The 13,662-nt window shown below is 49.2% G+C and overlaps 1 protein-coding gene across 18 annotated transcripts in view; it reads right to left on the minus strand.

Moving 5' to 3' along the window:
- Positions 1-13,662, minus strand: part of LOC310887284 (uncharacterized protein) — a 30,358-nt gene continuing 16,696 nt past the window's right edge. For 13 of the 18 annotated variants that reach the window (XM_083813059.1, XM_083813061.1, XM_083813058.1 and 10 more), the window contains 4 exons: positions 10,353-10,444; positions 8,426-8,519; positions 4,936-5,121; positions 13-1,739 (listed from right to left, as the gene is read on the minus strand). In XM_083813059.1, the coding sequence (XP_083669185.1) occupies positions 5,078-5,121; positions 8,426-8,519; positions 10,353-10,444 (230 nt within the window). In that variant the 3' untranslated portion in view covers positions 13-1,739; positions 4,936-5,077. Of the gene's footprint in view, positions 1,740-4,935; positions 8,520-10,352; positions 10,445-13,662 lie in introns of all 18 variants that reach the window. The other 5 variants (XR_014575702.1, XM_083813060.1, XR_014575703.1 and 2 more) reach the window with 5 other exon arrangements.

The following is a 13,662-nucleotide window of genomic DNA, read 5'->3' on the forward strand; positions in this document are numbered from 1 at the left end:
GCATCATCGATACAAAAGGGAGCAGGGTTATTGCTCAAGAAGGACTGCCTGGTGTCGAGGTCTGGAGTAACATCACTCCGGTGTAATTGAAGGGAGGAAATACCAGCTGTGTGCTTAGGAGCCGATCCCTAAGGATTTCTGCTCAAAAACGGGAGTCCATCAGTTAGAAATGACAGAACTTGGTTTGTTCAATGCAACAAAGCGAAGGCTAAGGAGACACAGAAATGCTTGCTATAAATACGGCAGGGAAGTAAACACCATGGAGAGAGAAGACCTATTTAATCCAAAGCACAAATTGGCACAAGAATAAATAAATATAAATTTGCCATGAACATAGGCTGAAAATTAATAGGATTCTAACCACCAGAGAAGTAATGTTCTAAAACAACCTTTTGACAAGCAGGAAACCATACTGATTTCAGGATGGCTTTTGAACCATTTATAGTTCATAAGAGGACAAGGACAATAGTGGACAACGTGTTTAATGTCTTAGAAATCTGTATACACAAACATTAGAAACAGAACAAACAGGAGGAGCTTGAATTCTTCACACAAAGCAAAATTCTGATTTAATTGGCGTAACAGGGGCTTGTTGGGATAACTTATGTCTGGAATATTAATATCCAACTGTATAGCTTGTTCAGGAAGGGCGAACAAGGAGAAAAAGGAGGATATCAAGAGCGTAGGTACATTCACTGAGTATAAGACTGCAGGAGGAAATAGTCTCTGAATAAGAATTAAAGAAGGAAAAATGGGTGCTGCTAGAGCAGAGGCATATAGCTAGGAAAACAGAACAGCCATTTTAATGAGTGGTTTGCAAAATCATCTGAAAGATGGTACGTGGTGGTAGCGAGGGATTTTAGCTATTCAGAATTGCTTGACAGGGATCCTGTAAATCATTGATTGCTTGGCAAATTTTATGACTGCATTGGTAGAGCAGTTCTTACCCAAAAGGTAAAACAGACAAACAAAAAAGCTAAAGCTGTCTAGATTTGCTTCTGGCCAAAAGGGAAGGATAACAAGACAAAAACAGCCGCTTCGTAAACTGGTAAAATCAGTGAGGATGAGCAGAGGGAAGGCAAATCTATGCAGATTGCTAAAAAGAACTTGTGGCTAGAGAAACAACAGCAACAAATGCAAACTGTTCTGATGAAGAAGAAGTGGTTGAAATTTATTAAAAGATCAACTTTTCAAAACCACAAACTTCGCATTGGCTTCAAACGTGGGGCAGAAGTGAAAAGAAGAGAAAAGAAAAAAAAAATACTTCCGGTTACTTGGGATGGACGGTTAAGAAAAGCACGAGGAATTGGGGACAAAGTCTGTAGGTCTGGGCTCCAAAGGATATACAGCCTCAGAGGACGGAGCTGCTCTGTCAGTAAGCAGAGGGCGAAGGTGAGAGGCGGTCCAGCGCTCCGCCACGCAGCACTGGTGCTGGGAGGTGACAGTCACAAGCACGACGCTCCTTTTGCTTTTTTGCCTTTACTAAAAAGGGAGCTACTCCCGCGAGCCCCAGCGACAGAAGTGTGAAATCTTCAGCGGTATGACGGAAGGAGGCAACAGATTAGAAAGTCCTTAGATGAGTTATTTTTTAGATTAGCTGGGCTCGATCATGGAGGACTCCTGAACCCGCAGATCCAGAGCACTCAGCAGTTGTCTTCAAGAATCCTCTCGATGTCACCGGGAAGATGCCATACACAGGGATTTTCATAAAGCTTTTGACACCATCTTGTATGACATTCCTATAAATGAAGTAGAGAAAGTCATCTAAGTTAAGCTTCTCTAAATCAAGTGCAAAACCAGCTGGAAAATCTACTTGGGAGATAGTTTAGCTCAAAATAGGAAAATATATCAAGTGGAAATCTGGCCTAGGCCTACCATTATTCACTGTTTTCATACCTGACTTTCATGATGGCATAAAGACATTTCTTATTAAACCTGCAGGCGGATCAACTTAAAAGCCAGGATTAGAATTCAAAACAACCTTGATAAATTGGGAGAAACGGTCTGCAAAAAAAAACAGGCTGCAATTTAGGAAGGGCACGTGCAAGCTCCTGTGCCTACATAAGGACTTACAGATTAGGGAACAAACTGCTCTAAAATAACATAGACAGAGGTGGGCACCACACCAAATGGGAGGCAACCATACCGTGCTACTGCAAACACGGGGTGCATCGTGCCAGAGTGTATAAATTAGCTTATAAACTGGGGTCCCACAAACATCTGTAAGGAATGGTCCTTCCCTGGGTCCCTACCCTGTGGGTAAGAATTTTTTTTCCTTATCTCTAGCACAAGTTTCCCTTAAAGCAGTCTGCGCCCGTTGCCTCTCACATTCTCCGTTTTCACTGGGTATCTTTTTTCAGGCATCTTTTTATTCACTCCTAGCAATTTTCCTTTGAATAATCCTTTGAATGCATTTACTGGCATTTAATGCATTCAATGCATTTAATGGCATTGTGATGGTCTGAGCAAAGATGCGTTGCATTAACATGTAAATATCCAGCGTATTAATCTCAGCTACAAGGTGGATGCTAGGCATTTCATAAGGATGCTTTCTCCCACAAGGATGACAAAGTGTGTTTGTTTCTCTATAATTACAAGCGGGAGTACACCTCCACACTTCACACTTCAGCTCTGCTTGTCTATTTATTGCAGTTTTGGCAAATTCATATGTCACTGAACGGGACCCTCTTGTTTGGTTTCTTGACTTTTCTGCTCAAATTTGTCTGTTTTGCTGTTCTGAAGATTTACTGGCTTGGGTGTTTTTTTAGCTTTCTCAAACTCTTGGTCAAGCATTTGTGTCCCTTCTTGCTGCAGCCCTTCATCATTTATCTGATGAAGGATGTCTTAGGGAAACCAAATTAAGCATTCCTCCTAAGCATTAAATCTGCAACATATTTCAAAGACTTTCTTGTGCCTCCTGCAATACCACAGAGAAGAGGAATCCTTCATATTTAAGATCCTGGGAATGAATTCCCTAAAACACAGAGGGAAAAAGGTGGAGGATGGGGGACTGGGATGCAGTCCAAGTATCATTCATGGTATCTATGTATCACTTTTGGTCCTAGAACACATTGCAGCATTAAGGTGCTGACATACTTGTTAGCCCTTAAGGTGTATTAAATATGAAATACTGCAGGGAAAAAGAAAAAAAAAATTGCCTCTGCCCTAGAGGGGGAGAATTGTAAGTATTTATGGCCAGGCTTTCAAACAAATCCCCGTGGCCACAGACCAGCTCTCCAAGCCACACTGAAGGGCAGTGTGGGACACTCCAGCACCAAACAGCTCAGCAACAGCCTGCAGTGACTTCCTCGAGTGGAACCGAAAGGTCAGGTTGGCGATGACTATTTTTCCCATTCTGCAGTGAAAAAGCAGTGAATACAATCAAGCAAAGGAGCCTTTTTTTGCTTTTCTCCATCCAGCCTCATCAGGGATGCAAGCTCGCTTCTCTCGCCCTATATCCCCCGGAGGTACAAGGCTGTGGATGCTGTCCCTGGACGCGGCCCTTTGGTAGCTTCCAGTCCCGAACTGGGCACGCCAGTAGCCTCCCTGTTTACTGCAGCAGCAGCACTCTGCACCGAACAGCAAAGGTTGTAAACATGCCCTTTGGCAAAGCCTGGAACTTAGGCAAAACAAACCAGGAGCAGCTACAAGGCTGCAGAAGCCTTCCACCTGCCTCCCTGGTCAAAGAAGCCATCCACCAGCTCTGAGGTTATGACCACAGGGCCAGGTCTGGGGCTGTTCACACACCAGTGGCCCCAGGTGCTGAGTCCTACCCTCAGCACAGATTTAAACAGACTTAGAGGGTTTTTGTTTGTTTGTTTAATTCAGCATCTGATGCGTAGCAGTGTATTTAAAGGCACCCAGAGCCAACTCAGCAGTTATTGCTGGAGATTGATCCTGGCGAATTTTCTCCAGAGCAAACATGAGCACTAGCAAAGTCTCAACGAGGACCCGGTTTCCTACAGACCCTCGTCTCCTTGCAGATCTCCTTGCAGTGGCTTTTTGCCCTGTGAGGCTAAATTTGGGGTGCCGACCACCAGGGCGTTGTGTGAGGCCAAGGCCAAGCAGCCATAAGAGCTGCTGGATCTCTTTGGAGCTTAGGATGCAGCCCAAGGAAGCTGGGGCTGGTGCAGGGCTTCCCAGGCAGGTTTAGATTTGCCTATCCTAAATAAAACTGCACCACTGCAAAATACTGTCACTCACAATTTATCTCCTTTTCTAGTGAATATGTCGAGGACTGCCAGCTCCAGCACAGATCTTCACACCACTCCACACCTAATTCTCCTTCCCTGTGAAAACCAAATATTCATTCCAGTCTTTGCTCCCTATCCTTTAACATGTTATTACTCCCTGCGAGGACTTTCCCCTCAAACCGTGACTGCTGAATTTCCTTCAGAGCTGTTAAAGGAGGGCTTTTCCCACACTTTCATAAATCCAAATATCCACTATCACCTGGACCCCGTTAGTCAAATAGCTGTTAATACCTTCTAGGACACTGAAGAAGCATGTCAGGTAAAATCCCTGCCAACACCACAGCTGTTGGTAGGGCTGGTGATGTTTTCTGGCCACCTATTCCTTTTTGCCTTATATACGAGTTCAGGCAGCTGGAACTGCTCTGATGAGTCTTTCTGCAAGCTTTCAAATCCATCTGTTCCTGATACTCTGTGCTTCCCTTCATATCAGAGCCTCCAGAGTTGGTATTTAACACTCCTTAGCTTTCCCTGATTCCATTTTTATGTAAATACACATTTATCATGTTTGCCTGAGGAGAAAGTATTTGTGGTTTCAAATTCCCCAGTGCTGCCTAATGCTTGCATGCACAGCCTTTAAATGCTGTGACCCTTCTGTCAGGAAGACAGTGGAGATTTCGAGAGGATCTAAAGCCAATTATTCTAACTCCTGTACACCAAAGGGCAATGAGTTGGTTAAACTTACCATTTGTGCTGCTCTAATTCCACGGCGACAGAAACCTGTTGGGAAGTTGGGATTCGTCTGGCAGCACGCGGAGGCACCAGCGGTGTCACCACCTCGTGGGGGGCTCCTCTGATCCCACGGGGACGTGTGCCAGGGACCTCTGTCAGCAGAGACCACGGCACGGCAGCTTCAGGCCAGATCGGATATCTGAAAAAAAATATGAAAGAGTCCCTCTAAGACGTGCCTCGTCCTCTTCACCAACGGTACCGAGAGTATCGGGAACTAGCTCAGGCGGCATCAGAATTTCTGGGTATCTGTGGTGAAGTGACATGATTTAATTAAGGAAATAATTGATCCAAGAGGGCCTGAGACTGTCAGCTGGATTCCTGGGTTCCTGGTTTCTTGCTTCCCAAGAAGATAGGAACAGAAAATGGCCAAGGAGCTGGACAAACCAAAGCATTAGGAGTGGCCACGCACAGCACCCAAGAGAAACTGAGGCAGGCTTGCCAGAAGGCCTGATGTGTGCCGATGTGGTCCACCTGGGGAGCATCATCAGCACAGATGGACACCGTGTGCTGCCTGTAGGGAGGGCTGGAAAATTTCTTAGCTGTCATTAGATCACTGTGAGACCAAAGGCCTGTTTCCTCCTCCACAAAAGATGTCACAAAACTATTGCAAGTTCCCTTCTGAGTGACCTAGTGCCCCAGATTTCCCTTCAAACGTTGCTCTCTGTAAGGAGGTCACATCTTGCTTCACAGGAAGGAAGAACAAATCCAGGGGCGGCTCCCCAGCTTTTGGGATGGGGAAAAACACGACTCCCTTACAGCGAGAAATGTCGGAGCTAACTGGGAATTCCTGCCCTGGCCCGAGGTAAAATCCTGTGCAGACTTCTGGGTCTGCTAGGGAGAGATCGCCGAGGCAGATCTACGGGTGGAAGTGAGGAAGTGAGAACAGAGCCAGGAGGTCCAGCAGATGGGAAGAAAGGTATTTCTGTGCCAATATTTAGAAAGGTAAATGAGAAGACTTGGGTAATTACAAGCCTGTCAGTCGGACAGGGAATAGGTGGCCGTTCTATTGGAGTTCCCCGAAAACAAACTTCATCAGCATAACCCGTTATCTTGATGGAATGATAAATCTGGGTGATAAAGGTAAATTAATAATTTAATGATAATTAAATGTGAAGAGCATTTCATTTGGTACCTCATGACATTATGACCACGAAACTCAAATGGTAAAATCGACATCTCCCCTATAAAATGGGCTGCAAGCATCACGACCTACAGGTCTCAACCTGCACTGAAAATGTGCCACCACCAGGAGGTCTCCAGAGCATCCTGAAAAAAAACAGCTGTCGGACAGATCTGAACAAGTGAAACGGACACAATCCTGAATCACACCTACCAGATTCGTCTCACCTAACCGTGGGTATATCCAGTGCCAGCGTCAGCATCTCAGCTGTCACCTCGGACTCCATTTAGAAGCAGAGATTGCATCCAGGCAGGCCACGGAGAGCAGATCGAGGGGTTCTGCTCAAATTCAGACACCCACAGGGAAACAAGGTGTTCAGCTTCCTACCAGGGCCAGAAGAGCTCAGTTGCCTAAATGTTGGCTTATATAGCGCAGCTTCAGACACGTTGGGGTGCCCCGGACATCCCTACAGTGCTGACAGACCAAACACGGGGTCTGTGGGAGACTCACGTGCAGATGGAGCACCCTGGTGAATCTAAGGTAGTGCCGAGAGATTGGTATTAAGGCAACAAAACTAAGCCCTGGATCTCTAGGTGATAAGGTCTGGTGAGAGATTCGAGTGAAGTTGGTGTCTTTCCTGCAACTGTCCAGAGCCGTCTGCGGTGACCTGGAGACCCACCTTTGCCTCCAGCTGTCAACGCGGATGCGTGCACGTTGTCCGGCAGTGCAACGACACCGTAACGGTTGGACTTGATGATCCCGAAGGTCTTTTCCAACCTAAATCATTCCGTGATTCTGTGACATCCGTGTCTGGGCAGGGACTGAACAGGCTGCACGGCCACCCGCAGGTGCATGCACATGGCAGGACGCGGTGCCAGGCGGATGTTCCTATCTCCTGCAGGCAGAAAGGCCCGCAGGTATCCTGCTTCCCGGGCAGATATTCAAAGCTCTGGGATATTGCACACATATTTTCTCAGCTTCAAGTTGCCGTGCATTTGGCACGCTCCTAAGGAATCTGGCTTTGCAGGGCACAGGGACTCCAGGCAGCCGTTTTTTTTTTTTCTGCTTCCCAGATGGCCTCAGGGAGGAAGCGGTCAGCTCACGCAAAAAGCTGGAGGTCAGCTCCTCCAGGCACGCCCAGGAATGCGGTTACAGGCAGCTGTGGAAATTTATTCTCCAGAAAGCCGAGGTGCCAGGGAGTATCGCCAGATGATGCTCCAGGATCCTGCAACTGCAGGCAGTGGGTAGCTCAGAGAGACATCGATGTAGGGACTATCACATTGCCAGGTGAAACCCTGTCGTGGCTCCTCAACAAGGCCAGGCGCAGCGAAGAAAACACAAAGGCACCACTGCTAGCAAGGGCAGGTGCCAGACTGCCCCACCATCCCCTGCCCAGGCTCCTGCTACAGTCTGCAAAAGCCTCTGGTTGCTGGCAGGTAAGTGAGAAATCCAACGGCCACAGGCAAAGCTCTCCCATTCCAGAGTCGAACCCCAAAACCGGGGCTGCGCCCAGCACCCGCCGTCCCGGGGGAGATGCCCCCTTTCTGCAGTAATTCCTCCACAACAGTCAGCAGGAAAGGCGGCGGCACCAAGAACTGGGCTAAATGCCTGGCCTCCAGCGTGGCTGGCAGCTCAGACCTCACACTGTTTTCAGTCGCTGCTGTACTTTTAATCTCATACAGTAAGCAATTAAACTGTTATCCCTTTTAATTTTGCCACTGATATGTTTTCTAACACGGAGCTCTTGCCCGGTGCAGAGAAGATGCAGAGAGCAGTAGATTTAGTGAGAATGTAATGGGCTTGAGAGGTATTTGTCAGTGCTGGTTTCTCAGGTCAGTCAAAGTGCCTGTGCCAGAGAGTTAATTTGTGAATAGCAGGTTTATAAATCAGATGAAGTTCATCAACAAAACACATACTTCACACCAGGAACTCCCCAAGGGTTATACAGGTGCAATCTGGATCCCTAATAAGCTTTGGGCATGGGGTCTATTACCTCTTACTGGAGGGAAGGGAGGAATAAAATCTCAATTTCCAGTTAGTCACAGAGATTTGATCAACACATTTGTGTTAATGATCTGTAGAGTGCAAATTGCATGAAATCTAAAGAGACACGAAGAGGAAGATGTTACGGACTGCGGGTGCCCAGAGCCCCAGTCCCACACTCGGCCTCTGAGCAGCTTTTGGGGAAAGGACCGTTTTGGTTTCTCTGTGCAATACCTGACACAGTAAAGTCCCAGCATATAAACGGGGTTCACTGGGCCTGCTGCTATGCGGATACTAAATAGTTATAAGCAAGCGGGAGAGAACTGTAGCATATCCTTACCTGGCAGGGTCAGACTTTGCCTACTGTGCTTGCAAGTATACGTACTGCATGCCGCGATTAGTGTAGCTTCAGCAGGGTAATTTTTCACACAAGTCTGCAACAAAACAACAGTGCAGTTAATATACAGGATCCTGTGCAAGTGCCAGCATCAGCAATTTAACTGCAGCACCTTGACTCCACCACCGCAGGGCACGCAGGGAGCCTTCGCCACAAGGCGAGGAAGACAGCCCGACCGAGAGCCTCCCCTGGGGCTGGCGAGGAGGTCCTCCTGCCCTCCCCAGCCCTACCCTCAGCTATCAGATGGCCACGTTTTCCTCCCCTGCCACGCGGCAGCTCTTGTCTGGATGTGTCCCTCGCTACTCTCGCCATCTGCTCTCTTGCAGCAGAATCACCTCGCTCACTGGCCTGGAGTAACCGGAGGCAGGTTAAGAGTTAAAATCCCAGTTTAGCTGTGTATTAGGTTGCGTCCACGGAAAGCTGTGCCCCACTCCGTACATGTGGATCAAAGAGCAGCTCAAGAAAATACGGGCTTTATTACACATCTCTTTTAACCGGCTCTCCCCTCTCCGCACTCCTCAGCAGCACTCGGGGCAGGACGGGGCTGGGAAGCCAGTCCTTGTTCCTGTTCCCGAAACCTGGGGTCGACCCAGCGGCAGCCAAATCGCCAGCCACCAAAGGGTTTTTGGCTCAGGTTCACGTGAGAATTGGGGATGGGGTGACCAGGAATCCATCTGTGTATGATGAAGTACTGCTGTTGATGGAGCTGGGTGTGCTAGGCCCACACTCGCACCCTGCGGATGCCTTGAAGCCCCTCCTTTCCCCTTAGCCCCCTCCACAAATCGTTTTATGGGCAAAAGGAAGCCCTGCACTGCAGTGTTCAAACAGAAGAAGACTGTAACCATACGTGAAGGCATTGCACTTGTAAAAAAAAAATAAAATAAAATTTTGCCTCCTCTGTACTTGGCCCCAAACTGGGCAAAACACCGTGTCCTGTCATCCTGCCTGACTTGAGGATTTGTTTCTGGGAATTAAGTGGAGAGGAGATTTTTTAAAAAGTCTCCTAGCTCCATCAGAAGTGCCACCACATCACGAAGCAGGAGCGGGCAATCTCTTGTTAGGAAAGCAAATCTAAGTTTACGCTGCCCTCATGCCTGACGGAGCCATCCTTCTCCAGCACCACGCTTTCAGACCAGAGGCACCTCGCTGGCCTCACCGCTGCTACGTGGTACAGCTGCCAGCTCCCTCCCTGCCACGACCCAGGAGCCCCGATGCATAAAATCTGCTTGCTGTCAGTCCCACGGACGCTCCTTGCCTCGCACGGCCTATGAAAACATTTCTCCCAAATGCTCTCACAGCTTCCAGGCACCTTCAGCTCCAGGCTCCTCTATAACCGCATCTTTTTGCGCCGCCGGCAGCTGAATCCCTGCTCAGAACCCCGGGGCCAAGCACACCTCTCCCCCCGACTCCGTCCGCACCTTTAGGGGAAGGGAGAAGCTGGTTGTGGAAGCGCAAATTGGTGGGATAAGCTGGTGTTCAGCTGAGCCCACTGAGCTCTCCTCCTTATTCCAAGTGAACCGCTCACTTTGAAGGGATAAACAGTCTGATTAAACTAACAGCTCTTCCTTCCTAGCAGTGATTCTCTTTGAAGGATATAGGCAAAGCCAGAGCGAGAGCAATTTCTAGCAGCAAATCCACTGCTGACTCCTCCTGGGAGAGAGGCCTCTGTGCAGAACAGGAGGAGGAGAGCCAGAGCGGAAAAGCTGGTGGAGCTTTGCTTTCTATCAAGTAATCTTGTTATTGCAATTTCAGAGCTAAATGGTAAATAGGCAAGACTGCTGGGCAGTGCAGCAGGAAGCAGGCCTGGGTCACGGCGTAATTTAGCTGATACAAACAATAACCTGTGCCTGGACAGCCTGCTGATACAAACCTCAGGGTACCGGTGGAATTGTGCCACGCAGGCAGGCAGTCCCGTCGTCCCAGGCTGAATCCAGCCGTGCTGGGAGGGCCGATACGGGACAACTAGGAAAGATGAACAGCTAATTAGTGTAAATCGGTACGGGTGTACTAACGGGTCTTATCAGGCTAAAAAGGAACCTCGGGGGGCTGTTCTGGGTCTAACGCTCCCCGGTGTTCACCCCGATACAGAAGGGGAAGGGTGGTGGGGAGGGTGGAGGAGATGCAGAGAGCACCTCGCACGGTGGCCTTGGGTGAACCTGAAGCATCTTTATCCAACCTGACAGGACGCAGGCACAGTGAGGGCGATGTGCATTTTCCAAGGAGAGTCAGTGTTCTCCAAACAGCTCCGGGGCACAGCAGAGCCTCGGGTGGTCCTGCGGAGAGGGGAAGAGCCCCGGCTGGGTATGACCTCTGTCACAGCAGCCAGACTGGGCCCACGTGTTGCTTTTCACATTTGTTTCCTTGTTTTTCTAGGCCTGAATACGGCATATGAGGGATGAGCATCCATCCCAGGCTGTTTGCAAGGCAGGACTGCACCCAAAACATCCCTGCTGTGTTCCCAGATACAATGGGTTCCTGTGACAAACAAGTCCCAGCTCCTCGAGGCTTGCAGCTGGGACTGGGGGAACCACTTCTGCCTGCTCTCTCAGCTGGGGACACGTCTACATACCCTCCTGATCCCGATCCTTCCCAGTTCCCGAGCCCTTCTCTGAGCCAGGAGCTCGCATCCAGCCTGCTCTGAGTGATGTGAGTCCATCCTGCCCTGCACGCCTCTCATCCAGCTGCATTTGCTCCTGCAAAGAGCTCAGCACCTGCAGCGCTCACCGATTTCACACCGATGCGGTGCACTGTCTGTGCTCCACATCTTTATTTCCAGACAGATTAACCAGTCTTCTCTGGACAGCTACACATTACATTGTTTTGTGCCGCGTTTCTGCACCACTCAGTGTGGTTTATATCTTCATCATTCAGTGTACAGCCTCAGGGCTTGTTTACTACACATCAAACCCTGTTCTGAATAGGGAATCTTTTACTTCCTCTTGCGTTTATCTATTGCTCTCATCACCCAGGGAGGTAAGTCTCAGAAATATCAGAGAGGTTGCAGATTCTCGTGGTGCCCTCTGACACGAGGAGATGTATTCTCCTCCTGCAGCCTGCTCTTAGACACGTCTCTCCAAAGGCAGTCCTGTGGCATCCAGCAGCATCAGACTTAATTCAGCACTCACACTGCCAACGCAGCTGTGGTCCTGCCAAGCCCAGGCCCCCTTCGCTCGTTGCACGGTGCTCTGAATGCAGCAGGTGTTCCCAAAAGAAAAACAAGTTGTCCAGGAAATTAGAGCGTGAATAGTAGAGTTTGCTTGCCACAGGCAAAGATAAGTTATCTCATTTCTGGTACCCTGTAAGATCTCAGTTCTTGTCTTAAACCTCTCAGCGTGCTCATAACTGGGAAAGATTCTTATCAACTATCTCAGCTTTCAAAAAGAAGAGGGATGTATCACGTCCTACTGTCCTCTTCCACCGAAGTGCACTGGTACAGTAATCACAGAAATGTTTTGGTTGGGGTGGACCCCAGAGGTCTCTCGTTCAGCCACGGATCAGAGCAGAGCTGAATTACATCACTCAAAGCCTTTGTGCAGTCAGGTGGGGAATACCTCTGAAGATGGAGATCCCACCGCCTCTTTGGCCTCCTTCCCAGTGTTTCGCCCCTGTAATGGGGAAGACTTTTCCCTTCTAACCAAGCGGAAGCTCTCTTGTTCCAAATTGTATCCATTGTCCGCCACCTTTCCAGCGTGCACCAAGTTTGGCTTCCTCTCTCTGAGTATCCATGAAGTAGCAGAAGACAGCAATTAGATCCCCCCCCGGCGCCTCTCCTCATTTCCCATATGCTTAAGCCTACAACCATCTTTGTGGGCCTCCTCTGGACTTGCCCCTCTGCGTTGATCTCTCTCTTTTACTGGGGAGCCCAAGATAGGATGCCAGCTGTGGCCTCACCAGTGCTGGGGCAGGGGGTCCCCAAGGGAAGCCACGAGAAGCTGACCACCGGCTCCACACTGCCGACTGCGACCCCAGGAACTGGCAGTGCGCCCACCCACCATTTACCTTACAAATCGAGGCCGCGTCAAAGCCTTGCTGAAGCCCAGGTATGCGATATCCCCTGCTCCCGTCTGTCGTCTCCCCACAGGAGGCAAATCACTCGGCTGGTCAGGCACGATTTGTCCTTGGTAGCTTCACACTGGAGGGGTCAGGTCTTCCTCGAGCACCACAGGGTGACAGCAAGTCATCAGCACCCTGACGTCACTGCCAAGAGGAGTCTGCCATTCCCAGCAGCGAATTCTTCCTCCTCAGTCTTGCACGCGCTTGGATCCGTTTCCACGTGTTTTGGTAACACTGCCTTCTTGCTGGTTCCCAGCTGAAGTTTGGAAGTTGCCCAGTAGCCTCCTCCAGCTTCGCTTAACAGAAAGGGCTGTTGTTTGCTACACAGAGATGCCTGGCTTCATCAGCCCTTTAGCATGTTCTGTTCAGAGAGCTCAACCTCAGGTCACGCAATGGGCACTGACCAACAGGCAGCTGCTAAACGCAGCTAAAACCACTTGGGGCCCAAACAAGACCCGAGGCTCCATGCTGTCTGGTCAAGGCAACCCTCCTGGCCTTCTACAATAAAGACAATAGGAATATTTAGTGGGGAACTAATGAAATCCGAGATTCCCAGTTTGGGCCCAGACTGGGGAAGCGCTGTAGCACCTCTCCGGGACTGAAAGCCAGTAAATGCACGAGTTTGCACCCAAATTTCCTTTCTTGGTACAACTAAATCTTTTCGTTCTTCACTTCTTTTCATTTTTTTTTTCCTACCTAGAAAAGTTTAATTAGATCAACTTAACTTTAGTTGCAGACAGCTGAAGATTGGGGTTTTGCACTGGACTGAGCAGAGAAGTGGCACCGTGGGCACAATTTCCTGTCCTCCTGCTCCGTGCCGCACCCTGCGGCAATCATACACCTCCCTGCTTATGGCACAGGTCGTGCTCCTGTCACACCCAGCAGTCTCCTTTCCCCTGCCCACTCACAAGGCTGAATGACACGTTGGCTTTCCAGCCTTAAAGCCATTTTCCAGTGCTCCGTGTGACAGCCCAGAGGTGCCCTTAGATGTCTCCCATGCTCCGTCGGCACTTGCTTGTCCATGGGGTCAAGCAGCTGAGCAGGGTCAGCTCAGTGTGGACTCCTTTCTTACTTCAGGTTTTTCTAGCCTGAAACTGAGAAAAAAATGGTTTTGCAACTAATAATAT

Source organism: Anser anser, assembly GCF_964211835.1.
Source record: "Anser anser genome assembly, chromosome: 28".
In the NCBI taxonomy this organism is placed as follows: Eukaryota; Metazoa; Chordata; class Aves; order Anseriformes; family Anatidae; genus Anser; species Anser anser.